General features: G+C 41.1%; 6 protein-coding genes across 6 annotated transcripts; 2 read left to right on the forward strand and 4 right to left on the reverse strand.

Moving 5' to 3' along the window:
- Nucleotides 1-103: 103 nt before the first annotated feature.
- Nucleotides 104-1,612, reverse strand: MELLADRAFT_34524 (uncharacterized protein; the record flags this gene model as incomplete). Its single annotated transcript, XM_007407532.1, has 4 exons — nucleotides 104-483; nucleotides 550-895; nucleotides 982-1,114; nucleotides 1,212-1,612. 4 exons carry the CDS (start codon nucleotides 1,610-1,612, stop codon nucleotides 104-106), a joined length of 1,260 nt encoding a protein of 419 aa, XP_007407594.1.
- Nucleotides 1,613-1,901: 289 nt separating this feature from the next.
- Nucleotides 1,902-4,406, forward strand: MELLADRAFT_42682 (uncharacterized protein; the record flags this gene model as incomplete). The annotated part of the gene is made up of 6 exons (XM_007407445.1): nucleotides 1,902-1,973; nucleotides 2,116-2,679; nucleotides 2,767-3,071; nucleotides 3,283-3,378; nucleotides 3,464-3,736; nucleotides 3,822-4,406. 6 exons carry the CDS (start codon nucleotides 1,923-1,925, stop codon nucleotides 4,069-4,071), a joined length of 1,539 nt encoding a protein of 512 aa, XP_007407507.1.
- Nucleotides 4,407-6,024: 1,618 nt separating this feature from the next.
- Nucleotides 6,025-10,802, forward strand: MELLADRAFT_96419 (uncharacterized protein; the record flags this gene model as incomplete). The annotated part of the gene is made up of 5 exons (XM_007407446.1): nucleotides 6,025-6,389; nucleotides 6,430-6,572; nucleotides 6,760-7,007; nucleotides 7,254-7,661; nucleotides 7,785-10,802. 5 exons carry the CDS (start codon nucleotides 6,025-6,027, stop codon nucleotides 10,800-10,802), a joined length of 4,182 nt encoding a protein of 1,393 aa, XP_007407508.1.
- Nucleotides 10,803-11,457: 655 nt separating this feature from the next.
- Nucleotides 11,458-12,960, reverse strand: MELLADRAFT_77212 (uncharacterized protein; the record flags this gene model as incomplete). The annotated part of the gene is made up of 5 exons (XM_007407531.1): nucleotides 11,458-11,725; nucleotides 11,790-11,995; nucleotides 12,064-12,174; nucleotides 12,260-12,335; nucleotides 12,417-12,960. 5 exons carry the CDS (start codon nucleotides 12,619-12,621, stop codon nucleotides 11,613-11,615), a joined length of 711 nt encoding a protein of 236 aa, XP_007407593.1.
- A 6,183-nt stretch (nucleotides 12,961-19,143) lies between these two features.
- Nucleotides 19,144-21,269, reverse strand: MELLADRAFT_96421 (uncharacterized protein; the record flags this gene model as incomplete). The annotated part of the gene is made up of 8 exons (XM_007407530.1): nucleotides 19,144-19,560; nucleotides 19,626-20,156; nucleotides 20,221-20,436; nucleotides 20,527-20,640; nucleotides 20,708-20,839; nucleotides 20,910-21,041; nucleotides 21,111-21,164; nucleotides 21,237-21,269. The coding sequence occupies 8 exons, from the start codon at nucleotides 21,267-21,269 to the stop codon at nucleotides 19,144-19,146; spliced, it is 1,629 nt and encodes a 542-aa protein (XP_007407592.1).
- A 3,934-nt stretch (nucleotides 21,270-25,203) lies between these two features.
- Nucleotides 25,204-25,915, reverse strand: MELLADRAFT_104459 (uncharacterized protein; the record flags this gene model as incomplete). Its single annotated transcript, XM_007407529.1, has 4 exons — nucleotides 25,204-25,391; nucleotides 25,462-25,569; nucleotides 25,643-25,702; nucleotides 25,783-25,915. The coding sequence occupies 4 exons, from the start codon at nucleotides 25,913-25,915 to the stop codon at nucleotides 25,204-25,206; spliced, it is 489 nt and encodes a 162-aa protein (XP_007407591.1).
- Between the last annotated feature and the right edge of the window lie 1,574 nt (nucleotides 25,916-27,489).

Genomic DNA, 27,489 nt, shown 5'->3' on the forward strand with positions numbered 1-27,489 from the left:
TCATAAATTGCTTCGACTTTTTGTGAAGTTTCTCGAATCTGAAATCGCATGAAAGTGAAGTAATTGAAGGTGATCAGTAAATCCTCAGAGCTTGCTTAACAAACTAGATTGGATGCAAATAAAACAAAGGATCACTCACTGCCTCATCCCATCTGATAGTAGCAGGTACAATCTCCAACATCTCATCAGCACCTTCAGCTCCTGCCTTTCCACCACCCGCAGCAGCCACATTGCTGACAACTACATCCCCATCCACTTTTCGTTCGCGCTGAAAAGTGACCATGCGCTCGACTTGATCAATCGAAGCCTTCAATCTACCCTCCTGAATCATAGTTCTAGCCATCAATTCTACAGCGCCAGCAGTAAGACCCACAAGATTTCCAAGACCTTTCAGAGTGATATGATTATAAATCTTTGAAGCTGATAATAAGTTATGTTGCATGACTGCTCTGTCAAAGACGGTCTCAGGACTTCTTTTCAAGTCTCTTACTGATCCATCTTTCATGGTTTGATCTTGATCTGTTTCATCATCATCTTGATGAATCAAACTACTCGAAGGTAATCTAGCTAATTGATGTGGTTGAAGTCGTTTTTCAAATTCAACTAATTCATCAGCTCTAATGATTTGACCTAAGAACATTTTAGATAAAATCTTATGATCTTTTAAATTTAAGGTTCTTTCATCACGAAACAAAGTGGTTAATAACCAAGATCTTGAAGGACCGGCTGGTGCTAAAACTGAACAAATCAATGATGCACTTAAACATTGTTCTCTTTCTTCTTCTGCTAAGTTTGGTGTAAAACTGATTTCATGATATTTTTTACTTGCTTCTTCAAATTTACGTTTGGCATCAAAGATTCTGGCTTGTGAAAGTTTAAAAGATAAAATCGTATGCTGTCAAAAAAATTCACATTTAGCAATTCATCATTAATTTCACCATGTGCTTTACGTTTGTTTTGTAAAGAGAAGATGGGTCTTACCTCGTCTTTTGTATCTTTCATGTATGAATTAGCTCTAGATAGATAAGTTTCAGCTGATGTCGCGTCATCATCTTCAAGTAAAAGTCTAAGAATCCGTATATAAATCTTTAATCGATATTCATCTGATACTGTCCTAAAAAAATCAAGAAGATGGATTAATGTCTAAAGATCAAAAAGAGTTTAAAATTTCGAATTGAGATCAAAAGAAAACAGTGAAACCTTGAATGAACCTATTTGTACCGGTTAATGGGATCCCTTGTAAAACTTTAGCAGCACCAGACCAATCTTCTTCTTCTTCTAATAAATCAGCTAAAGCTTCTCTCAGATCAGTCACTTGTTCTTCAAATCTACTTTCTCTATTACAAAATTCAGTTTGATTTAAGATCGTTTCAATCAATTGACGTTTGAATTCTCGGTCAGATTCTTCTTTGATATGTTTGATTAATTCATTCAAGACTGTTTTAGTGACTAATAATCCTACTGCATCTTGTACTATTGATCCTATGAAGATATTCAATGAATGGATTGTTTGATGGTCTTTTTTGGTTAAGATGGTGTGTAATAGTTCAATGTAGGCTGATGATTTAGATGTTTGATTTAATTTACTGATTTCTGATAATCGAACTTCCATTGTTTCTTCTTCCTTTCCTTTCCTTTGATTTGATTAGTTTACTTCAAGTGTAGATATGATAAGTTTGATTTGATCGAGTGATGCTGAGTATGTATTTCTCTTTCTTTGTGATGTAAATATATTGGGTGTGATCAGATGTCGAGGCTGTGATACGTGATGAGGATGCTTATAGAGTGTATCCAGTATGCTACTATCCTAACTTGAGCCAATCGGAGTTGACAAGTTTCTCAAAATTCTCATTCAACTCAACTGTCTTCTTTCTTCATTCTCATTCTTGTGCTTATCTTCTCTCAGACCAAATCAACATCCAATGCATTACTTTTCAACTCGAGGTGGCGATTCACGTTTATCATTTGAAGAGGTCTGCCTAAAGTTTACCTAAACTTTCTTTCAACTCAACATCAATCATTCCAAACTTCAGCTTCTCTGCAACATATAGACTGACCACCTATGAATTTTGATTCGATGTCTTTTTTACCGAATTCATTTCATTTACATCAAAGACAGTCTTAGCTGGACTTGCTCCCAACGGTGGTCTTTATATCCCTTCCTCAATTCCCACTTTACCTGAAAATTGGCAAACCCAATGGGAATCTCTTTCATTTACTGAATTGGCTTTAGAAATTTATTCTCTTTATATACCGATTACTGAAATCTCAAGAAACGAACTGGCTGAACTTATCAATCGATCTTATTCAACCTTTTCACATCCTTCTATCGCACCTATCAGAACTCTCGATCCCACTACATCTGTTCTTGAACTTTGGCATGGTCCTACTTTCGCATTCAAGGATGTTGCTTTACAATTCTTGGGAAACTTGTTTGAATTTTTCTTGGCACGTAAGAATTCTACACGACAACATAAACAGAGGATCACGGTTGTAGGTGCTACAAGTGGTGATACTGGTAGTGCAGCTATCTATGGTCTTAGAGGTAAAAAGGATGTTTCAATCTTCATTTTACATCCTAAAGGTAGAGTTAGTCCGATTCAAGAAGCTCAAATGACGACTGTCTTGGACTCTAATGTCTTTAATTTGGCTGTGGAGGGTACATTTGATGATTGTCAAGTGAGTTGACTATGAAAACCTATCATTCTTAGGCGAAAAAAATAACAATCTTACTAAACGATTTTAACTTTTGGATTGTTTTTTTAGGATATTGTTAAAAGTTTATTTAGTGATGCAGAATTTAAAGAATCGTATCAATTAGGAGCCATTAATTCGATTAATTGGGCTAGGATCTTAGCTCAAATTGTGTATTATTTTTCATCTTATTTTGAACTTAGAAAACATGCAAAACTTAATCATCGAATTCAATATGTCGTACCGACTGGTAACTTTGGAGATATCTTGGCTGGGTTTTATGCTTTTAAGATGGGTTTACCTATGGGTTCGGAAGATGGAAGCTGTCCTGGATTGGTGATTGCCACTAATGCTAATGATATTTTGACAAGGTTAGTGTTTTTTTTCAGATAATCAGATTTGATCTTCACATCTAATAAGAAACTTTGTCGGCTTTTTTTTGTTTAGGTTTTGGGAAACTGGCGCTTACGAAAAATCGCATGTTGCTTCTACACAACCGAGCGTTGACACTGCTGGCGGGCCTAACCCTACTGAATGTGCTGCAGGAGCATCTGATGGTAAACAAGCCACCTCCGATAGGAATGACAGCAAGAATGGAGGAGTGAAAGAAACTCTAAGTCCGGCGATGGATATTTTAGTTTCTAGTAACTTTGAACGATTACTCTTTTATCTTGCGCTTGATACGTTAGTTTTGAATTATTATTATTTTACATTTGATGATCCTGATCTTCTTAATATCTCATTTATTTCGAATTTATGTCTAACACAGGTTAACGACATCAGAACGATCAGAAGAAGATAAGATTAGAAAAAGTCAAGCACAAGTCAATCAATGGATGCAAGAATTAAAAACCAATGGAAAGTTTGTAGTCCCCACTGAAACCTTACAACTCGCAAAACAAATCTTTGTAGCAGGTAGAGCATCAGATGAAGACACATGTGAAACGATCCGATTACATTTCGAAAGAGAAGGAGATCGATATATTGTGGATCCTCATACGGCTGTTGGATTATTTGTTGCTAAAACCCAAAAATCAGTCAAGTAAATCCAAAATCTAATTCTTTGAAGGATGTACTTTTTTTTTGATTGAACTGACTTGATGGGTTTATTTTTGGAAAACTTGAAGTCCTTTGAATATGATTCAATTGGTTTTAGCAACAGCTCATCCAGCGAAATTTTCAGAAGCCGTTCAAAAAGGAATCAGTGCTTCTAAAGGATTTAATGAATTTGATTTTGAAAAAGATGTTTTACCAAATGAATTTAAAGGGTTATTAGAAAAACCTAAGAAAATCATTGAAGTCAATGGGATTGAAGATTGGAAAACTCAAGAGATTGTGGTTAGAGAAGTTAAGAGATTGTTTGGTGAATCGAATTGATGATTGGTTTGGTTCCAGTGGGTGTAAAGGAAAGGAGATGGTTTTTGGCGAATCATGTAAGGGAGATTTGGTTGGATCTATCTTGGAGAAATATCAAGATGATTTTTAAGGTGTTGATTTCATGTTTTTTCTGGCATTATTTGAACAAGCAAGGGAAATGGGTTTTTCAAATTCCATAGATGTTCTAAGAATTCTGACCATTTTTTTACTTGAAATATCATTGCTGCTATGTGGAATTGGTGTGGTTAGTTTCTGACCAATTTCCAATTTTTGGTTGAAATATGTTTGAAAATGAATGAGTCTGATTGATTGTATTGAGTGTTCTCTGCTACTGCACTACCAACAAAGATGCCTCGGATTGACCAATTTAACCAAAAATGCTTGGATGACAATTGTTTTGGGATCTGCTGTTCATGTGATTGATCCAAGTGGATGTGTTCACAGAAAACCTCAACTTGATCAAATCTCTTCTCTTTAGACCCAAAAGTGACACCAAGACATCCCTGTGACTACCTAATGCACCAACCTGGTCCTGAGAACAGGTCTGGCAACCCAAATTTGGCAAGAGCTGCTAAACAGCCAAACCGCCTATGTATGCATTAAAACACCAGATACATCAAAATCTTTGAAGTGTATGTCTGTCTTTATACATGAGCTTTGTATACCATGCTGGAAGTCCAGTATGCCATTGACTTGACAGATTATTTGAATGCAATTATTTGAAGAAATGATGTCATTTTTTGTGGCATGGTAATCAGCCTAGTACAGGTTTGTTATGCTGGTAGAGAGGGCCCACAGAACCTGAGTGCAGCTCATATTCCACAATCTCACCTTGTATGTATTGACCCTCACAATGTAATGTAATAGTGCCAGTGGCTGTCAAAGTAGACCTGGTTGACCCAGTTGCTTTTGGGTGGTAACTTTGTGTATCAAGTTGACATTTGTTGACAGCTCCTAGCCAAAAAGTCAACTGGGTTTTTTGAAACCAGGTCTACTTTGAGAGTTATCAATGATTCCAGACTTGTGATCCTCAATGAAGTTGGGATTGTAGGACCAGGCTTCTTAGTGAGTCATATGAACAGTTATTCTAGACAATCAAGTATGTTGCACCTAACACAACACTGAAGATACACCCAGTGTGAAATGCAAATGTGACAAGCACTATAAAAGAGAAAAAGAAACTTGCATGCCTACTTATCTTTCTCATGAAGTAATAAATAGTCATGATTGACAAGTATGGAAATGGATGTTACTCAAGTGTATGAGATGATTTTTGGCTGCAAAGTTTTCAAGGTTGAGAAGCGTTGCCCTTTGAAACACAGCTCATTTCCTCAAACTTTTCCAGAAGCCCAGTACATCCCAAGTACATTCTATAAAAAAATTAAAGGTCACACAAGAAGAATAGTATCTTGTCATTGTGGTTTTACCACAAAACCCTCCTAAACCCATCAGCATTTTAGTGCAAGTCAGATCAAACAGGGCTTGCTGGCTTTGCTGGCACTAATTTTGGTGGGCCAGACCTATCAAAACCCATAGATATGGTAGTCTCGCCCTGTCAGGCTCTGATTCCAAGTTACACGACACTTCACCTCGACCTTCCCACCATCCCGGCCCTGGCAGTCACTCACTTCCGAATCTACTCTTGACTGTCGCTCAAGACAGCTCAAGCCTCGGGGAAGTACCCAACAAATATTTGGACGATCTCCGATTTATTAACCTTCAAATTCTAAGCTGTTTCAAACTCTCATCAAAGCATTCGCAAAGTTATTGAAGAAAAACTCGATAATCCATTCGGGATACGGAGTCAGTCGCACTTTTTTCCATACATTGGTTCTTTCGGTTATTAAGAAAACACTTCGGTTAAAAATAAAAAACATCGAATTTTGAAATTTCATAGGATTGGCATGACAAATGGTTGTTCAAAATTCAAATTCCACTTCTCAAGATTCAGTTATGCAACGTAGTACTCGAATACGAAAACCTTCACAGAAAGCTAAAGAAATTGCAGAAGCGATTCAACCCCCAAAATCTCCTCCCGGTCCTGCAAAGTCACACAAAACTGGTCGATCGGCTGTTAAACCTAAATCAATAACAAAACCTAAAAAACGTAAAATCCTGGTCACCGCTAAAGTCAAAGCGGGTGGCAAGAAAGGGAGAGCTGTCGTAGACGCAGATGGAGATGTACAAATTGAAGAGATCGAGTCTCAGCAGTTTCCTACCCACCCAGAAGAGGAGGACGACGACGACGCATTATATTGTATCTGTCTCGGACATGACGATCACACACCTATGATTCAATGCGAGGAATGTGAAAATTGGTACGGCGTTGTTGTCTTGATCTTTTCGTTACTTGTAAAGTGCTTACCATCCATCGGCGGTGTCTTTTTTCTCGCATTCTAGGTTTCACTTTGCCTGCATTCAACTTGATCCTTCTGAAGCATCAGTCATCAAAGCCTTTTATTGCGATGTTTGCGAAGCCAGCGGGTCTGGTAAAACACAAAGTAAGCTTCTCTGCGATATAATCGCCCATCTAAATCATTCTTTCATATCCTTTTGAAGCTTGCCTCATTGCGCATATGTCTCGTGTTACTCTTTCATCTCCATTTCCCTATCGTCCAATTCTTTGCTATTTCGATGGGTTGCCTCTAAACCCGATAAGCTCCAATGGTACTTGATCACAGACAATAGGCTACCTTTGTATTCGAAACACCTACCCGTTTTCGGCTACAAAAGACCGGTCTTTGTTCTTTGTTTTCTTTTCACCCCATCTCATTCCTATGAACCGAGATGTGCTTGGCGCAAATCATGGCCTCAGCGTATACCCTGTGTTGGCTTTGAAATATAGGTTACTTACTGCCGAGGATTTGCAGCCACCTGAAGGCTACGTTTGTGGAGAGGAGTCAAGAGGTTTTGCCTTTTCCTGCTTAGCACCACTGGTGTATCAGTTTGCCCGTCTTATCTGAGGGCTTCTGATTATGTGAAAGCGTGACTGTTTCCAAGTATCTCATGAGGAGGGGATATATGGATCGTTTCACTACACACATAAGGCACACCAGCTCACCTTTCTCACCTGGCTCGATAGCCTGCTTACAATCCCCAATCATATTGCCATCTCCGAACCAGCATAGTGTATCGGAGATCAATGACTAACAATTGTATGTTCCTCGACAGAAATTGATGAGCAAGGTCTCGAGACCGAAGAACTGGAAACATCAGCCGAACCAACCAGCAGCATGAACGAGACTCCAGATGGCGAAGAGATCATCAACAACGATGAACGTCAACACGAAGTCAATGTAACACCTGATCTATCTGGTCCCACTACCTTCATTCCGAGTCCTAAGCTCCAAGAATCGCACTTTGATCCACTTATGCTCGATCCGCTGCTTGCCGGTATTTCTGTTGAGACAGCTTCGCCCCAGAAGGTCTCTCAGGACCCTCTATTGACTACTCCGGCACCCGTGTCTTCCAAGATTTCACGGAAGAAGCATCGGAGAGCAGAGGGGTTAACTAGTGAAGAAGATGATACCGATGAAGATGAGGATTTTACGGGGGAAGAAACAAAACGACCCAATCGTAAGAAACGCAAAGTAAGTTCGAGTGTAGCTTCTTCTTTCCTTCTGGTGATCCAGATGAGACTGGATGCAAATTCTCTCAATCAATTCTTCTTCCTCTTTCACTTACGCTTTTCTGTACCTTCCTTGCTCTAAAAGACTCCCTCAGGCTCTGAACAGCGTCGCCCTAGCAATCTACGACTGAAATCTATCACACCCTCTAGCACTGTACCTCACACACCGAAGAGTGCATCGCCGCCTGTTACCGGCTTAGATAAGACGAGGACAGCTTGTATCGAACAATTTTCCAAGCTTTTTGAAACTGCTTTCTCCGCTAAGCTTAAAGAGCAAGAAGAAAATGCTGAAAACCAGACGAAGGAAATTGAGGCAGAGGCCACACGTTTTGCTGAATCGGTGGAGTCCGAGTTGTTTGATAGCTTTGGTGAAGTTGACGCCAAAAATGTCAAAGCACCCCGCAAACAGTACATGTCCAAATTTAGATCACTCTTCTTTAACCTGAAGCACAATCCTGTGTTCCTCAGTAGCCTGAGGACCACAGAGATCTCACCTCGCTCTATCGTTCATATGTCCAATCAGGACTTACAAACCCCCGAACAAAAGGCAATATCTGATCAGATTCGACAACGAGCTTTGCATGATAGCGTAAGGAATGTGATCTCGGCTCCTAAAGCAAAGATGACACACAAAGGAGAACAGGCCATCGAGACTTTTGACCCCATGGAATCTCAGCAAGCCGAACTCAGTGGTTCTTACTCAGGGAGCTTTGTCCTACCTAATCACCACCAAACAAGTGTGGTTGCGCAGCACGATGTTTCGGCATCTCCTTCCCGAATAACTTCTCAACTTGATGCTAGTCAATCTGCACCGCACTCTCTGTCTGCTTCAACAAATAGTCTCGCCGGTCCTCGATACCAGCGCGATAGCGTAGATCAACCGGACCTTCCAGCGTCGCTGCTCGCCTTTGTCAATCCTACTTCGAATCCCAATGCTCCGGAAAGGACTAATTCTTTCAGTGGTAATAGTTCCTTTGATCTAGAACGTATGTTGGCTGCCATGGCATCAGTACCGCCCTCGAATATCGAAAAAGCTCAAAGTTCAGATCCAGAGGCTGCAACAAAAAGTGCAGAAGACGGTCAAACTGACGACAAAGATCCATCGGAGGAGGACAACATGGATCTCGCAGCCACCCCGGAATACGCTCCCGAAAACAAAAGACCTGATGAAAGTAAAGAAGGACAGCTACCAGATGATTATGATCCGTTTGCGATAGAACATGGAGGAGACGCTGACTTCGATGCGATCTTACATGGCGACCCGTCAACAACTCCTCCCCATAGTCCCATCAATCCCCCACCTACCTTTGTCGTCGAAATTTCTGAACCTGTGCACGCCTCGTCTGTTCCTATAGCTCCGACAATAGATAAACCGCCTCCCGTATGGAAAGGAAATGTGATGACCGCAGATGCAGGTGGCTTTGCTGCTTGTGCTACACAAGTGGGTGGACGACCCCTTTGTACCAATCCAAGTACATGGGAGCGCTTATTTCCCACAGATACTCTTACTGTAGTGGGTCGTCTGCCTGTGAAAGATTCGACCAATTATCTGGTTCAAAGTCACTTTGCTGCCTCTCGAGAGTTGATCGTACTGAATCTAACTCCTAATCTCGATGGTCCTCCCGATCTACCACCTCCCGAGCGAGTTATGCAACACCAGCAAAATCTGATTGATTTTTTTACCAAGAAGGGTCGACATGCTGTTGTGGCTGTTCATGATCGAGCAAAACACGTTGTTAGAGATATTTATTTAGTTCCCTTACTGAAGAAAGAACCTTTGCCTGAATTCGTGGAACTTTTAGATGATCAAAATATCGAGGAGAGTACTCCAAGATCCAGAGATATGATCTTGGCTATCTTGGTATTACAAAAGGGTACCATTCCCACCGGCTGGAGACCACCGACTACACAAATCAGCGAATCTCAAACTGCAACATCGCAAGCTCAAGTATCACAGTTGCCATTTGTCACACAGGGTCCATCTGCTGCTTTGCCATTCCCACCTACTGCCTCCGATCCACAACTCCAGTCTGCTCAACTTTCACATCTCAATACCGCTCTTCCATACCCTCCGCCGCAAGGAAACTTTGCTGCTCTTCCTCCGAACCTAGCCTCAATACCTCTACTGCAATCCTTAAGCTCTGCACTTTCGACTAATCAACAAATCCCTTTCAAACTCTTCCCTCAGACAACTCCGCCAGTCGCACCAACTCAATCCCCATCAAAGGCAACAGGACCACCACCGGGTTTTGTTCCATACAGACCCCCTACGTCTGCTACATCTGTTCAAAGCCCTTCAGCGGCACCTCTGTCCTCGGTACCGTCGTCAGGCAACTTGGGAGATCTGTTAAATGTAGACGTAAACACATTGAAAGCTTTACTTTCGAATCCGCAGGTTTTTTCTAAGCCTCCCGATGGGGTTCCACAACCTATACCTACTTTGGCGCAGAGCAATAATATGATGACGGGGCCACAATACCCATACCCATCTACAGGCTATCCGGGTATGCCTCAGCATCCAATGAGTCTGCCATCTAGTACCGGTGCGCTCGGCCCCAATCCTTATCCTCATGCTCCTATGAATCGGCCTGCTGGCCTACCTCCGATACCGCAAATGAGTCCCACATGGTCCACTCATCGAAAGGAGAGTGGTCGGGACCCTAGAGATTGGAATCCGAGAGGTCCTAGAATGAGTGATCCGACTTTGGACCCTTTTCACGGATCAAGACCTGATAATAGAGCATCAAAAGTGCAAGATCTAGAACGGGCTCGACTTCAGCGAATAGCGCAGATGCAAGAAACCGCTTGGGATCCTGGTATGAATCAACCTAATGGACGATCACCATCACGAGAACCATCAGAACCTGGTCACCGAAGAAGTTTAGGAGGGAGTATCCCAGGAAAACGATCAGGTCCTCATGAGTTTGTTGCACCTGTTAGAGATTCGGGTTGGGCAGGAAGAGGTGGTGGTAGAATAGGTTCTAATGGGAATAGATCAGTTTCTGATCAACAAAATCGTGGTAATAATAATAATTTTCAAAGTGATCAAAATAATCAAGAGCTCGAAAATCAATATAGTGCTCCTATTTGGATGGGTAGATAAGATAGTGCACATCACACCTCAAGATTATTAAATATTTAATGAATTGGTTTCTTCTGTGAAGCAAAATGAGTACATGAATCAGGCAAAGAAGATGAGTTTGTTTTTCTTTTTCTTTATATTTTCATTTTATGTTCATAATGACTCAAGGTTCAGTAATACATACCTGTCATCAACCTATATCTCTTTTTTTGTCTATATAATTATATATATATATATATTTGAGATTATTTTAGTAGTAGTATGATTTATATACATTGTTGATATTCCATCTATAATCATCAATGTGATAAAAAATGTGGGAATAAAAATGATCACGATTAGGTAGATACATATTGATTTGGATTTAGTAATGATATCAGGTCTGTTGGTGTTGTTCAAGTTTCATCCTTTTTAAACCAAAGCTTTTGTTTTTCAGTCACAGTGAGTTGAGGTGGTGCTACTGAGATAAGTGTGAGTTTCGAGTTGGGGCGTTTGAATCCCAGCCCAAGCCAAGAATGCCCTCAAATCAATCTAATGTGAGAAGGTTTTTGCGTGGTATATCTTACATATTCACAAACGGCCAATCATATTGGGTGATTGCATCACTCGGATGCTTCGCTTTTTGGGATAGCTGATATAGCTGATATCTCTCATGGTCATTGCTCGGCCTTGAATTGGATTAATTTGTGCGTTAAAATTACAAAGATATCGAATACAATTTGATAGACCCATACTTCAGATAAGGATATGATAACGCGATTGTGAATATATGTAGATTGTTATAAATGATTGAGAATATCTCGTTAAGCTGATCATCACTAGAGACAATGATCATGAGTTGATTTTTTTGTACTCGCTTTCAATGAGCTTGATGAAGTCAGCAGGAGTATGACCTGAAGGACATTGCTTCCAACTTGAATCATGCATACAGATCATTCGACGATCTAAAGAAAGGTATCAATTAGTATTTGTACGGACCAGTGAGAAAGAAATGAATGGTATCTCAACTGATATAAATCGAGCAACTCTTCAGAACAGGTAAGAGTAATGCTTCTCTAACACTTGCATGTAATAAGTCAAGACCTTCATCTCCTTCTACGCAACCTTGAATTTCATCCCAATCATGACCATTTAATTTTGCGCATGATCTTGCAAGATCTTCATCACCCACTCGAGCTAGTCCAGCGTAATTTTGACATTGAATGAAAGACCACCTAATAGAATTAAGGAAGAGTGAGTAAAGTTTTGAAGCATTGAGATGAGGAGAATATTCGAAATTAACCAGTGTTGCAGGATTGGATGATGAGCGCGGTAACATAGTTGTTGAATATTGGCACGACATTCCATTGGACCGTGTCGACATCGAACACCATATTGTTCCGATTCATCAAAACTATCAATTGAACGTTGAAAGAAAACAAAAGTTGAAAACTGATCAGATTCAAAAAAACCAAGAAGACTTTAGTAAGGTTGCTTACTTGCCCATGTAAACCATTGTGAGATCTACTTTCTTTGACACTTCTGTTAACACTCGATCAAATATATCCTCACAAACTGAGATTTTCATAAATCAGTACCGTCTAAATGAGTCGTAAAGTAATATTGATATTTCGGTTGAATGCCCTTTGGACTCACTTTGAGCATCTGGACATTTACTCATGACTCCTAAAGCGACAGGGATAAGACTTTTTGCGGGAGTGGTACTTGTGCTGATACCATTAGATTGAAAAGGCAGTTGACCAGATGGATAAGGACTGGTGAGTCTATTCGGTTGCGGTTGAGAGAAAGCTTGCTCGATCAGACTCAAGTAAACCGAAATGAAAAGCAACGTTGTTATCATGTTGGATTATGTTGAGGGATATAAATTGACAAGTTGATCGAAGGAGGTTCAGAGTGAAATGAGAAGAGTGATGCTGGTAAATCACTTTCTGCCAAGTACATAACTGACCAACCCCTTACCCTTCCTTACCCTTAAAGAGAAATAGGCGCACCCAAAATCGCGTGAATTTCCTTGGTGGATCCCATGTTTTCTTCAACTCACAACCAAAAAGAATGCATCCTCGGCCCGCGTGGTTCCTGGAACGTTTTCAGAACTTCGTGCCCAGAACCGACAAGGAACGTGTTTGGTCACCGAAACACCATTTCAGTCTCGGAAACCGGGTCCACCTCCATCTCCACCACGATTCAGCAACGCTCCGGATGTCAGACACCGGAGGAGATCAGTGACTGACAAGGGGTGGAAACGGTTATTTCGACGCTGTTTGCAAACGGTAACCATATGTCACTTATATGAACAAACAATGTGTGCATACGGTCACCGCGGTCGGTCGCGCAACAGGTTGCCGTGTGGCACGTATATATCAGATATTCCTTCCACAGTCTTGGAAAGGAATATAAAAAGGCCGAGTGGCCACTTTGGTTTGGTGACAATCGCGCTGATTATTACAACACTTTATAAAGCTATAAAAACCACACTCTAACAGTCAATGGAAGTCCCAATTACACGCTTTAACAATCATAGTTCCATGTATTGAATTTTTAACTGTAACTCCTGCTGGTCATCACAAAGTACTCAAGAGTTTTGGTCACAATTGCATGCTATGAGCGCAATACTTCTATATTCAAATAAACTTTCGGTGCAGATCAATCAATTTCATCATCTACTTTTCTGGTCTGATTTCTTCATAAGCATGACAAAAGACACGGAGGAGGATCCTAAATCATGTGAGTTCTGTACTTACTTCTGCAACACCTGGGAGATGAGCTGATGACCGCAATCTCTTACTCTTTTAATCAAATGCTGGCGTCAATGTTACTCACTATGGCTGCAAACTTTGCGGGGATCAGGCAATGATGAAATCAAAACCCAAATGAAGTCTTATGTATCATCAAATGGTCAGATCACCAATGTGTAACTCAAAGTAGCTCAAATTCCTTTGTCCAACCCGCGGAGAACTAAAGCACAGGGGAAATTGTCAGACATGTCACCTTAACTATGTATAGTGATGACACCTCTGGTTCAAATTTGAAGAGATTTGATAAACACAAGTGTTATTACTTTACCTATTCCGGTCTGCCTTCAAAATTGGCCAACTTGGAGTAAAGTATACATTGGCTTGCTGAGTCAACAACTGCACATGCTTTGGATTGGGATGACAATATAATAGATCAGCTGTAGTGAGTGCTTCTGCAAAACTTATTCTCCTGGTTAATCTCTAGAAGTGTGCTTGTGTTTGTTATCTTCGGACAGCTTCTTGTCACAGGACAGATCATTTGTGTATGATGCTGGCACACTTGGGGGACTCCCCAATGCACACAGAGATAACAAATACCAATAATTCAGGAACCAGCTTGCACCCTTTTTGAATATGTCATCTTGGAGTGGATTCCAAGGCCTTGAAGCAGGAAGAGGAGTTCATCTGCTCTCTTGCAGGAATCAACTCTGAGGAAAAAATGGTACTTTTTTTCCTTTTGAAAGGGTGCAAGCTGGTTCCAGGGTTGTTGGTATTTGTTACCTCTGCATGCATTGGTGAGTCCCATAGAGCTGCTACCATCAATACATCCTTTTTGATGCCAGCATCATACACAAATGATCCCTCTTGTGACAAGAAGCCGTCCAAGAATCACAAACACAAAGGCACTTTTGAAGATTAAACAGAGGGATATGTATTGCACAAGTACTCACTTCAGCTGATCTATTATATTGTCACCCATTTCCAAAGCATGTGCAGTTGTGGAAGCAGCAAGTCAATGTATATTGTACTCCAAGGTGGCCAATTTTGAATGCATACCAGAATAAGTAAAGTAATAGCACATGTGTTTATTAAATCTCTTTGAAATAAAACCAGAGGTGTCATCACTGTACATAGTTACGGGGACATGTTGGACAATTTTCCCCTGTGCTTTAGTTTCCCACGGGTTGGGCTAATGGATCTGGGTTACACATTGGTGAGCGGACCATTCTGTGATACATAACTAGATTAGTGTAACTACAATTTGATGAATAGACTATAAATTTACCTGTGGTATAGAGTGTTCCCATAATGATCCTTTAAATGACCACAATTTGGTAGAAGTATTTCCTCAAATGTATTCCAAGATCCCTAATTTCAAAGTCTCCCACCTCATTGTTGCCAAATGTTTCCTCCTTCAAGTGACCACAATCTGGACAGAGATCCCAATTGTTGTGGGGTCTTAGACAATGAACCACAGAATACCCATGACCGCACGGGATCAGAGGTGAATGAGGCCAGGTTTTGTCTTGATGATGGTTTTTTCGACTTATATTCAGTTTCCAACATGATAAGAACTATTGGTGATTCATCTGGACTCAGTACAACTGAACAGCTCAATGCTGATCAAAACTTTCAGGTAATTATCAATGTTGTAAGCTTTTGATATTGATATTGATCACATATTCTCTGTGTTGTAGCAACCAAAAATTGTATCATATGAGGTAGCAACAGTGTGTTTTTTTGCTCACAGTTTGCTAAAATTGAAAAAAAATCTTGAAAAATTGGTAGCTACCTCCACCACCAGAAATATACAACATCAACTAGAAATTGAAAATGATAACTGGAAAGGGAAAAACAGTGTGGGATTAAGTAAAACAACTTATAATACACATCTCAACTTGCTTGCATGATCTTTGCAGGGTTTCATCAGGATTAAATCAAAGAATCCCTGTTAGGTAGTCCCATACAGGCATGTGCGACTAAGTTCACAACTTCCAGAAACCCAATCCTTGACTCACACCATGTCTGTATCCCTGTAGGAAATTGACGTGCAACCATGGAGAGTTTCCAAAGAAATCTGGAAGAACTTTTCTCAAGCTCAATTGAACTTGTGGATCACCTTTATGCACACAACCTCTGTTGGAACTCAATTGCCCATGTTTCAACAACCCACTTAATAAAGGCCAAGCCTTAAGACCTCTTTTGAGGCTCTTGCAAGTTTCTATCAAAATTCTTTTGTGTGTGCATGTTGGGGTGTCACATGAATACAGACATGGTGTCACTTAATGATCACGTTGTGGCACATTTGTTTCAAGTGTGTTTTCCACCTAGACTGATTACTTACACAAAACATCACAAGATACCACTGAAGGACCAAATTAAGGTTCCAGACCACAATCTGCCTGGAGACAGTGATCCAATGGTGAACACACAAGTGCAAAAGGTTATTAAGAACATATCAAAGCTGGAGTGGTGTAAGTTTCAAAATCTAGTGAGTTATTTTTCATTGTGAAGAATTATATTTCTACCACATTTAAGTCTGGTCAAACTGTATATCAAGCAGATCCTTATCAATATCAAGGAACCTCCCATAAATTTCAAAGCACCCACAATTTTCAAGTTGTTATTTGAACTGATTCAAAATCAAGCTATGACTTATTGGAAAACCCACCAAGAAATCTCACAGTGTGCAAACTCAAGTGTCATGTCAATACACTCAAGTCTCACACAAAAGCCATCTTGTAGAGAGTGGATCCCAGCTTCAGATAAGCGTAATTGTTATGCACAGACAGTCCTTTCTTGAGTCCCTCAGGTGGTGACACCATTAAACATAGGAAGTCTGATCTCTCTTTTGGAGACTGAAGAGGTGCTGGCATTTCACCAAAGTCTTACAGATAGACTGAATATTTTTTCATTTTTTCCCAAACCCCTCTGTGCGTGCACATTGATGTGCCATAGTAAAATGGACTCTGTGTATGGTACAACACCTCCATCACGGATAAATCCAGGCTTGCCCTTTTGGAAAGATTTTTGAAGACAACTGGACCCATTCATAGACTGACCCTGCTCATCATACACTTGTTACAGTGTAATGTAGTGTCCAGAAGTCACATTGTTTCTCCTTCAACCAAAGGACTCTACCCAGCAAAAAGATGGACCCATGAAGAACAATAGTGGTCAATTGACATGAAACAGTTAAAAAGTGTCTTACTTGGATCTGGAGTCTCAACACTGAGCACCAAAAGTTGTAAGCTGCTTCTCCCCACATTTTTATTCAACACCAAGCTCATTTGAATAGTAGGTTTTGTTTAGCAATGAAGTATGCATCAAAATGCCACAATCTTCACCCAAAATGAAACCTCTGAAAAAATCAATTAACAAGGGAACATTCATATCCTCACCCCAGATAAGTTTGGCAAGTGTATCATAGAAGGATGTCTCTTTCATTTATTGAAATAATGCATATGTATAATTTCTTTACCAATTTTTCATTCAATTTCATCATTTTAAATCATTCATCTGGTTTTAGTGATCTTGAATCATTTTAAATAATCTAGTTTATTGGTTCTTTCAAAACAAACTACCACATCCAACTCCAATCTACCTATTTACAGTAGACTCTCACCTCCAACAAAATTGGGTCGCATCGTGGTATGCGCGTTCACGTCGCAGGGTGAGATGCGATGTGACATCGCACATGTGCCAGGCGATGAAAAGCCTGTGCGATGTGACATCGCACAGATTTCACGCGATGCAACCTGTGATATCGCATACTTGTTTGTGATTTGACTCAAATGCGATTTCACATCGCGTCAACTCAGCGTGAGCTCATCCTCAACCGATACAAGATCGCATCAGCACAACGCGACGTGATCCTCGCGCGATTCAGCTTCGCTGCGCCTGTATGTGACTCAACCCTCCATGCGAATTAATCGATTGAATCGCTGGAAAACCATCCGAGGGAATCGTCAACTCGCTTGATCTAACTGCGATTCAACATCACATTCCTTGGTGCGACTCAATCCCACAACTTTCTGTCGCCTTCTCCCATCCGAAGTAATCCCACGGAGTCAATGCGGTTACAGGAGAGGTTGATGCAGAGGACAGGTGGTGGGATGATTATTGGGTTGAGAAGGTAAGGCTCATGCCTGACAGCTCCGAGCGAGTGGTGTCATTCGTTGACTTAGACCAAACAATGGTGGCGATGTATGGACGCATCTTAACTTGCTCATTGGATCCGTCGCCCAGCATGCTTCCCGAGAAGACATCAAAGAACTGCAAGTTGTCTACCAACACTTGACTGTAAGAACATGAAAAAAGGTGGAGTAGTGGCAGTCAAAGGATAAAAACGAATTATCAAGGACATGGCAGATCAGTACGAATTCTTTCGAAGGCTTCTCCTCATCCGGAATCAATTGGCTCCTAAGCGACGAGTTGATCAAGAAAATGTCTCTTGCTCTGGCTAACTTTGACATGCATTCAGACAATGCGTCGTCAGCCTGGAGGTCAAAAAGTGAAGATTGTGTCAGCTACTCCTGGATGGAGCAACCTCGTGTGCTAGGTGATTTTGGACGAACCTACCATTTATCTTGATTGAGCGTCACTCGCCTGGTTGATCAAGTCATTGAGAACGCTCAAAGGTGACGTCTTGCTATTTACTCACAATTTAAGTTATTTTCCTACCCCTTAGATTCAAATTTCACTAACAGAGCCCTATATATTTCCGACCTCAGCAGAAATCTTTGAAATCAATATGTTCTGAAGTTTGGGGAATGAGAGATCTTGAAGCCTCTGGTCACGACTGGATCAAAGGACAAGGATCGGGTCCTTCCTACATGACTTGGCATTGATTCTTTTCGGTTACTCGGTTGCTACACTTCTGATCCCTTCATTCCTGTTTCCTGCACTCTGCTTGTCACCTTCGTCACCTGCAATCGATAATTAATAACGTGAGAATGAATCGGAGTGCAGCAATGGTTTGCCACACACCTTGCATTGTGAATTTGGTGTGATGTTCAGGCATGATATATGACATCCCTTTGTGTTCAATCTATAGAATACTATGCATGGCTTATATGATTTAAGAATAAGTGGTACAACTTTTGTCGATGTCTCCAACTTTTTGCCCCGTAATCTTGGCCCCTGTTGATGGAGGAAGCTAGTAGGTCGACAGATTTCTTTATTTGACGGACTTGTCAATGACAAGGATTGGTGCATGAAACTGGTTCAACAAACTAGAATATTCAACGCAATATAGCAATAAAGCTGATGATTTAACGGTAAGTTTTTTCTATTTGATTACCCATCTCTTTTGAGATTTAATAACATGTTGGTTTAGCAAAACTCCTGCATCTTGGTGTAATACGCAATTGCACGCCTTCGCCACAACCTAAGTGGAACTGAAGGTGTTATGCAAACATGCAATAGTAGAATGTAGAAAACAATTGAACATATTTTCAAATCATAGACAATCAAAACAAGGGGAGCATCAAGAGAAACCAATATTGAGTGAACAAGAACATAATGGTAAAATAGAAATGACCAGAAAAAATTTCTGGGCAGGAGAAGGAAAAATAATAATAATAAATATAAACACTATGATAACATTGTTGAAACTCTTTTAATCTTCAATCTAGTAGTGCCGAAACACCCTGCAACGCTGCTGGCTTCATTTTGAGGGCCTTACGCTCTTTTGCATTGAGGCTAGCAAGCCATCTGGAATCATAGCAATCACTTGGAAGACCTACTGGCCATTTTGAGGAGCCTACAACTGGCGCGGTTTGTGATGTCTTACGCTTTGCTGGTTTTCTTCCAGGGCGCTTGGGAACTTCTTCTTGTCTTAATTGAAGATACGTACCATCGATGTACTCCACCAGGGCAGTTCCTAGCCGGCTCCGCCATAATGGAATATCCCGCACCCGATCCTGTTCCATGACCTCATCATCAGATTCGTCAGACGAACAGTACCGACGATCTAGGAACAGATCCTGGTAAACATTCAAATCTTCGTAATTTAGACAAGCTTCATGACGTCTATCTGCAAGCTGAAAGTACGTTCACGGCCTCAGTGTTGTGGTGATGGGCATGCACACAAGAAAACATTACATACGTTCATGGCTCGCTTTGCCCGGCGGTCTTCCTTCATATGTTTTTGTAAGTTAGTATTATCTTTCAAAAATATTCGTTTGTTGTTGATACAATATTTCAGATGAGTCGCCACTAGCTCTCTGATTCTATCTACATCAAGCTCTTCGCGATCTACTCGGTATAAGTCGTCGTACTCTAGACCATCCACTGCACAGTTGAATGTGTCTAAGCAAAACTCCAACGTCCGTCGATTCCATTCGTCAGCTTTTGGGTTATGTCTTGCAGAGCTCAAACCAACGTAGGGAATGCCATATTGTCTGAGTCTTTGTTCACAACGATTTCGAAAGCCCTCGCCCATTGTGTCATCCTCAACCCATTCTTGCGAGAGCTGATCAGCTCTGAGGAGGAATGCTGCTGATAGACCCAGGGGTGCGGTGCCATCAGGAAGGTCCGGTAACGCTTCCAGATCTTCAAAAGTTGGGGATCTGGGGAAGGAGTGTTTTAGCCGGCCAACTCCCGCAAGGTATCGAAAATGCTGCTGAATAGCTCTAGACTTTTCAAGCCAGGTACAATGTTAGCTTATTCAAGTACGGCCTGATTCAAACTGATGAGCTTACTGTATTTTGATCATCATCCTTGTTCTCTGGGGTCATTGTGTCCCTTTGTTTCCTTAAACTCGTTGTAGGGTCATTTTGTGAAGTTTTGGAAGGTCGGAGCCATAACTTCGGTTTGGCGGTCGGATTGACTTGACGCCTTTGTTGAGTCGGGGTGCAAGCAACGTCGATAGGTGTAGACCGATTATTGGGAGTCGATGGAGGACGGGCGTTGGCCATCTAGGTGAAGATATTTCTTTCAGTAAAGCATCTACATCCGCAGTATAATGTGCATTCCTGATATCCTTCTGAGGGGAGCAGGGAACATACCCTCGGTTCAGAAAATACATTTGTATTTTGCCGATTCGGTATCGGACGTCCCCTTTCCATATTTGCTGTCTGGTGTACCCAACCTGAATTGCTACCAGTCATAGAAGCTTGAGACTAAGCATGAAGTACGATTTGAGTTGGTGAACACACGATCCTGACTGTATATGAATTTTCAACTCACCCCTTGGCGTGATTCGGCTCTGAACAATGGCAGTTGCGTCCGTGAACTCGAGTCAGATTGATTGTCAATTTCCATCAAGTTTTCAGGTGTCGCATCAGGAGCCATTGCCATGGGACTTGAAATATCAGGAGGCTGATCAATCAAACATGTCAGATAATCATCCATTTACAAGCGGGGAAAGCCAACGAGAAATTTGACTTACTGTGATGAACCTGGTTGGTGAGCAGCTTGTGTTGTTTGAGCTTATGGAACTTGAAGACTCATTGATCTCCTCCGTCAAGGTCGGATCAGACGAATTGAGAGTTAATCCAATTGATTTTGGGCTAGTCGGAGGCTGAAAATGAGAGGAAAGTGTCAGTAATCCATATAAAATGATGGTAAGCCACTGAGAAAGGTGACCGACTAAGATTGAGATGGCTGATGTGGATGCTGAAGCTTCCAATCTTCTCGGCAGATTCTGAATGGTGTTGATACATGAAGCCTCAGTTCACTTGGTAGAGAAGTCTCTGATATTTAATTCTTCACCTACACAGTCGTATTCTCTCTTCTCCAGACTCAGCATTCTGCTTTCAAATGAGTCTTGCTGGCAAATCATCTGTTGATATGATCGATCTAAGCGCTCTTGGCTAAGTTGAACCCTACTTTCAAAGTCTTTCTGGGTTTTCGTGATTGCCTGTAGAAATGAAAGGAAGAATTTCAGTTCGAGTTCGCAAAGAATCAAGAGGTGCTATTATTGAGATCTACCTCCAGCGTCTGTAATAGGTTTGACTGTGCCAAGATTAAGCTCTGTTTGGATAGGATAGTCAGCAATTCTGAAAATCCATCTTCATGAAAGGAAACAGAGATATACCCGCATGTCCGAATCGTGTTTATCAGAGGACTCGGTTATGGTAAGTTCTGAATGAGAGCTACTTGAGCTTGGGAGTTCGTGGATGCTGTTGACGCGACGTTCAAGGCTGGTTATACTCTCTGTCAGGGATAGTCTTCCGTTCTCCAAAGATTCAACTTGCTCTTCTGAAAACTGAAGCTTTTTGCAAAAGTTGGCTTGATTGAGTTGCACCCTCGCCTCGATGTCTCTTATCGTTGTTTGATGCGTATCGTAAGATTTCGCAAGATCTTCATTTGCTCTAGCACATTCCTGTTGAACCCAAAGAAACTGGTCAACTCTGGGTTTCCTGTATCAGGAGTTGTTGGTGACTAACATCGATTTTTTGGAGGCATGTTCTTTCGGTCGAAATTGTGGCCTGATATTGAGCAAAAATTGAACAACGATAACTAAGTAAGCTAGCACTATCTAGAACTTAGCATCATGGATAGAGGCAAAAAAACGTACGGTTCTGTTAGACTCAATTTGTGTATGCAAAACATCTTCCAACTTTTTGAGTTCTCCAGAGCAGTTGAGGTGGGCATTTTCCACCTTCTGTTGCATCAATATGAGCTCGTTGTTCAGTCGCGCCTGGTCATTTTTTAACTGCTGGTCGCAGGAATCCAAGCGTTGCAGCTCTGTGTGCGTAGACTCCTTTTGTTCTTCATAGTGGTGGAGGTCATTCGAGACCTTGGACTCAACCAATTTGAAGCTGTTGTGTAGTCGTACCTGGTCGTCTTTCAACTGTCGGTTGCAGGAATCCAAGCGTTGCAACTCGCCTTGTGTTGCTAGCTCAGCCTAATAAGATGCATGCGTTTTCATCAGATGGGCCATAAAGGTTTACAGTTGCAGTTGAAAGTCTTACAGATTTTTGCGCATCCAACTTGAAGTCAATTGCATCAAGCCTAGCATCCAACACATTTACGGACTGGTTTTTACAGCACACATTGAGTGTAGTTACCGCATCAGCAGCTCATATTTTCTCAAAGAATGAGAGTTGAAAACGTACCGAGGCCTGGTCACGAATCTGGGAGCTCGCCCCTTCAACATCATCACACAGCTGAGCAACGCTTCCTTTCATGCTGGCCAGCTGGCTTTCAAGATCTGTGAGTGAGTTGAGCCGATCTTCCAGTTTTTTCTCCTGCTCATTCAAAACAAACGTCGTGATATCATGAGCATGCGACATGGCGTGATGGATTTCACGAATACACGCAACTATACCAGTATTGTGAATCTGTTCCCGTAACGCAATGGGACTTCTTAATAACTCGGAAAACTTCTCCTCGTGCGAGCTGAACAAGTTACGAAGACTCTGTACCAGTGACATCGGAAATTTCAAATCAACAATGGCTCAGGCCGGTTGAAGACGCAGGTTGTTAAAGTGATACTGACTGTGACTTCCGTTCTGTCAGGCTGAAAAATACAACATCGCTCCGTAAACAACGGGAAGAAGAAGGTGATAGGGTATTGCTTTCATGAGGACAGACCAATGATTCAAGATGAGCTTTGTGTTGCATATATGACATTTCAAATTTGGCCTAGTGATCAATCAATGTGAAGTTATTTATGGATATCATCAAGGAAGCCGCCAAACGAGATACAAATTGCTTACTTCTAAGTCAACAATACTTTGTCGTATAGCCTCTGTACTCTCGTGGACGTCTTGAATATTGCCAACCATAACCTACAAAGCATGTTTGTCAGATTGACTCAAGCGCATCAATTTCAAGCCAATCGACTTGCTCACCTTGAGATCGTTTAGTAGAGAATTAAGCTTCATCACATCATTTGAGCTTGCCATGCCGAATTTAGAATTTGAACGTAGAAGAGTGCACTTAGATCTGAAGGATATCGCGGGCAAATATAACAGAGATCGAAATCGTAATGAATTATATTGTGGAATTGAAAAATGTAAGATCTTACGGAGGAAGTTGATTGATCTGGGATCTGGGGATGGCTTTAACGGTGGAATAAATCTAGATGCGTGTACCTTGAGCTGCGCAGAAAGCCCTTTGTTCTGAACTCAACATCACCCTTATGCAGCATCAAAGGAAGACGCCGAAGGGAATTTGAATCTAGGCCGACTCTGCATACTGGATGCTTCAGCTTAGGTAGTTCAGGGGCTTTGTTAAGCTAATCAGGGGGGGCACCTAAGTTTTAACCACCAACACTCACGCGGACAAAGAAGCACTTAGCTTAACAAAGCCCCATTTGCGCGTCCGCGTCCGCGTGTTAAGCTAAAAGATCAAGCACCCTGCTCACTATTAACTAAGCGCCTTTACCAACTCTTCGATTCAGCTTCGTCTTTGTCTTTCTCAGCTCAAGAGAAATATTGAGCCGAATGATGAGCAGTAATAGTACTCCTCGCTGGTGTACTCCTTGCTAATTTACATCAACGGTTACGCGGGAGTAGATAAATGCGCGGTGGCACATTGGCTGTCATCTTGATTCTGAGAAGCCTCTACCACAAATTCACCTTAAATATATAGTTTCCTGGGCAAGACTCGTCGCCGCTATCATGAATAAACCCAGCTCCTCCGGTGCTTTTCTCATTCAAGATATCCTTCAAAAAATCCAAGATGTAGAGGTGGCATTCCAGTCGGAACACATCGTCGGTCAGTAATTCTCATATATTTTCAATGACTGTTTCCAAAAGCCAACACATCATTTGTTTTGATTCTTATTCAAGATGATATACCACAGCTGAGGTGCTCTAAAAACAACAAGAATTTTCGTGATCTCAATGCTGTAAAACATCAAGACTCAATTCCGTTTCTTGAAGCATTGCATGAATCAGTAATGTCTAATGGTAAGTAGACACTTTTTCAGTGGATCCACAAGCTTGTGTTATATCCCACTCTGAAAAACTTGAATGTTATACCTAGAGAACCCAGTACCTTTGGACCATGTGAATACAACTTGTCAAACCACTCAGTCTTCTCTTCTCAAAAGCTGCACAAAAGAAAACCAACACCCTGGTAAGCTATTCCAGAAGCTTTGGATTGATGGGTGGAAAGCTAGCTGATATCTGCTTCAGTTAACTCTAGTTTTTTTATGATTCCACTACTTATTTTGCTTATTGGTATAACTATATTCGCTTACCATCAGCTTACCACTCCGTGGGAATTTGAACAAATAGGTATTTATATTGATATGATCTAGTTGTCTGGTCAAAGGAAATTATATAGGTCTCAGGGGCGTCATATTCTATTAAATTCTTGCTAAAGTGGATTGCAATCTCTGAGGTGGTGTTCCCTAGGTTCACATTTCAATATTGATGAGTCGACTCAAATGCCACTGTATTTACGTTTTTCTTGGGTATATCCATACATAAGATATGTTGTCACCGCTAAGACTACAAGTTAAGTGTAATGGCCTGACTTGCATTTAAGAAATCTTTATAACATGAAATTATTCAGAATCCGGATTCTCAAGAATTGTTTTGCGCTAGAATTTCCTCAAATGAAAAGTATATTTCTAAGAACAAATGGTGCCTAGTATAACAAAGTGTTTCGATGAGAACGCGAAACCCATAACTCAAATGAAGTAGGTTACCGCATATAAAGCTATCAAAAGAGTTTGAAACAAGGATACGCAGAAGTGACCCGGTGCAATCATCTGGAACCAATCTTCAAAACGGTTGCGGCAAACAACACATGCACCTTCCCAGGCCGCCGGAATTCGTGAGTGCCAGTTTGAAAGGTCGCATATGGGTGAAATTCCAGCGTCGGGGAATCTTTCGCAAGTCCAAATGACCGATAGAGCCAGTACCACCAGGCACTAAAGCGCCAGAGACCAAGGCCGAAACTCTTGAGTTGGCTAGCAAATGCAAAAAGAGTTTGAAACATTCAAGATTTGTAATAAAAACATGATAAGATATTTGACTCACCGCCAAACTCTGCTCTCTTCAGCTCACATAGACAAGATTGTGAGGATGCCCCGTTGTAATTGTGACGGCTTAGACATCGGTGACAGTTCCTGGTCAGGTTGGCATCGGCTATTAGGAATACGTTGACAGGTCCAAGTCAATACAAGCCGCTTCTTGAGAATTTAGACATGAATTGTCTCACCACTAGGTACAGAACCTGAAGCATGCATGGATGGAGCTCTCCCTACCAGAATTGTACGAGCTGAAAGGCGAAACAGAGAGGTAAGCATGTGGGTCATTGGATGAAAATTTTCTCTCAGAGCCCTGTCGTAAAGAACTCACAGTTTCGTGGGGGGTCAAGGCACATAGGAAGGCTCTTTCCATCTTGGAAGCCTGGCTTCGTGTTCAAACTGGTCTCACCCGACTGGGCGATGGCTGCTTTAGATGATCCCGTTTTTCCATTCTTGTTGCTCATTGTGATTCGTGTTCGTGAATAGATGGTGATACAGTTGAGTGACGCGATTTGGGCCCAGTCAGTGAGTGTTTCTCCCCCTTTGATACAGAACTTCATATCATCCCAGCTGCAAATCTTCCGGGCAAAAAACACCTACGTTTTGTCCGGTGAAATAAAACTTAACTAAGTCCAAACTTTCACAGGGTTAATAGATAACAAGTCATCATCAGGGATCTCCGAGTAATCCCGTGTTTCTCACTTGCTCTTACAATCCTGTGTTGGAAAAAATTGCGTCAAGTGCTTGCTTCTTCAAACCTACATAAGTTGCGAGGATGAAGGACTTGGTTCAGTTTGCTGTTTCTTGTCTATCTTCCATATTTTTCAAGTCAAAATGTATGATTAAGCCGTGAACCATTGACTGAATCGTCCAATTCACTGATGATATCCACCGCGTCAGAATGAGTCTTCAATGGTATGAACAGGATGAGCATGTGAGGTGATGAGTTTTGAAGAACTTTCTGTTTCTTGATTTCTTGATTTCTTGAGTTAAGTTTGCTTCTGCTTCAACGTTGTCCATCTTTCCTTTTATTTCTTGATGTTTACTGTCTGTTTAGTACAGGTATGATATCATAGGGCGCGAAGATAAATTCAAAGATATACAAATATATCAAAAAACAGAACGACTAGGCAAAGTCTTAAAAGAAAGTCATATGTAGGCTGTTTACTTACCACTTTTTCGCATCCAAGTCCCATTGTGTTCACAATCGTCCAATTCCATTTGTCCGGTTTTATCGTCTTTTTCACGCCCACCCACCCCTGCTCCCGGGTTTGTTCTTTCAATTTGTGTTTTGTTCCGTTTAGCGCTAGTATATTTTTTAAAAACAAAGCAAAGGAGTTTAAGTTTAATTTCTTCTATTGTTGTGGTTTTACTCTGGTTCTTTGCGTGTTTAATTTATTTTTTGTTTTGTCTCTAGTTTTTTTTTTTGTTTTCATCTTTCAATTGTTTGGCTGAGTTATCAAGATTATGTTTTCTATTTTCTTTGTCTGGTGTGTAGTAGTAGTCTTTTTCAAAAGAAATTAAGTACTAGTAGTCTCGAAAACTGAATGGATTGATTACGTTCACATCACGAAGTGATTTTTATATAATTAGGTTGTACAAGTAAAACTTTTGTTATACTCAAAGCTAAAAGAATCGTTGTCTGAAGGAAGAAGCACTGAAGCTTTGGTTTTTTGACACCTTATGGTCATCTCACAGGAAAAGGTTATACCAACACTGATATGTTTGTAGTTCGGAGGGCTTGAAAAGGCCCTGCCCGCTCAAAGAATGCATTTCTTGACTATTCTTTACGTGAGGCGTATCTAAACGTACAAACAGTGCCGCCAACCCACCCTGTGTCTCTCAGTTTCGATGTTCCCCATTTCCTCTGCTCCCTCGACTGTTTTTGTTCTTGGTGCCATTACTTCTGGGGAGTTTTTTCTCTCATAGCTATCTCTTTATCTTGTGGTCTCAAGTTGTCAGAAACATTGACTTTCCAAGATAATCCGTACAAAATAAAAGCTAAAATTCAAATTCAAAACAGATGATGGAGACTCAA

This window comes from Melampsora larici-populina (genome assembly GCF_000204055.1).
Source record: "Melampsora larici-populina 98AG31 unplaced genomic scaffold MELLAscaffold_9, whole genome shotgun sequence".
Classification (NCBI taxonomy): Eukaryota; Fungi; Basidiomycota; class Pucciniomycetes; order Pucciniales; family Melampsoraceae; genus Melampsora; species Melampsora laricis-populina.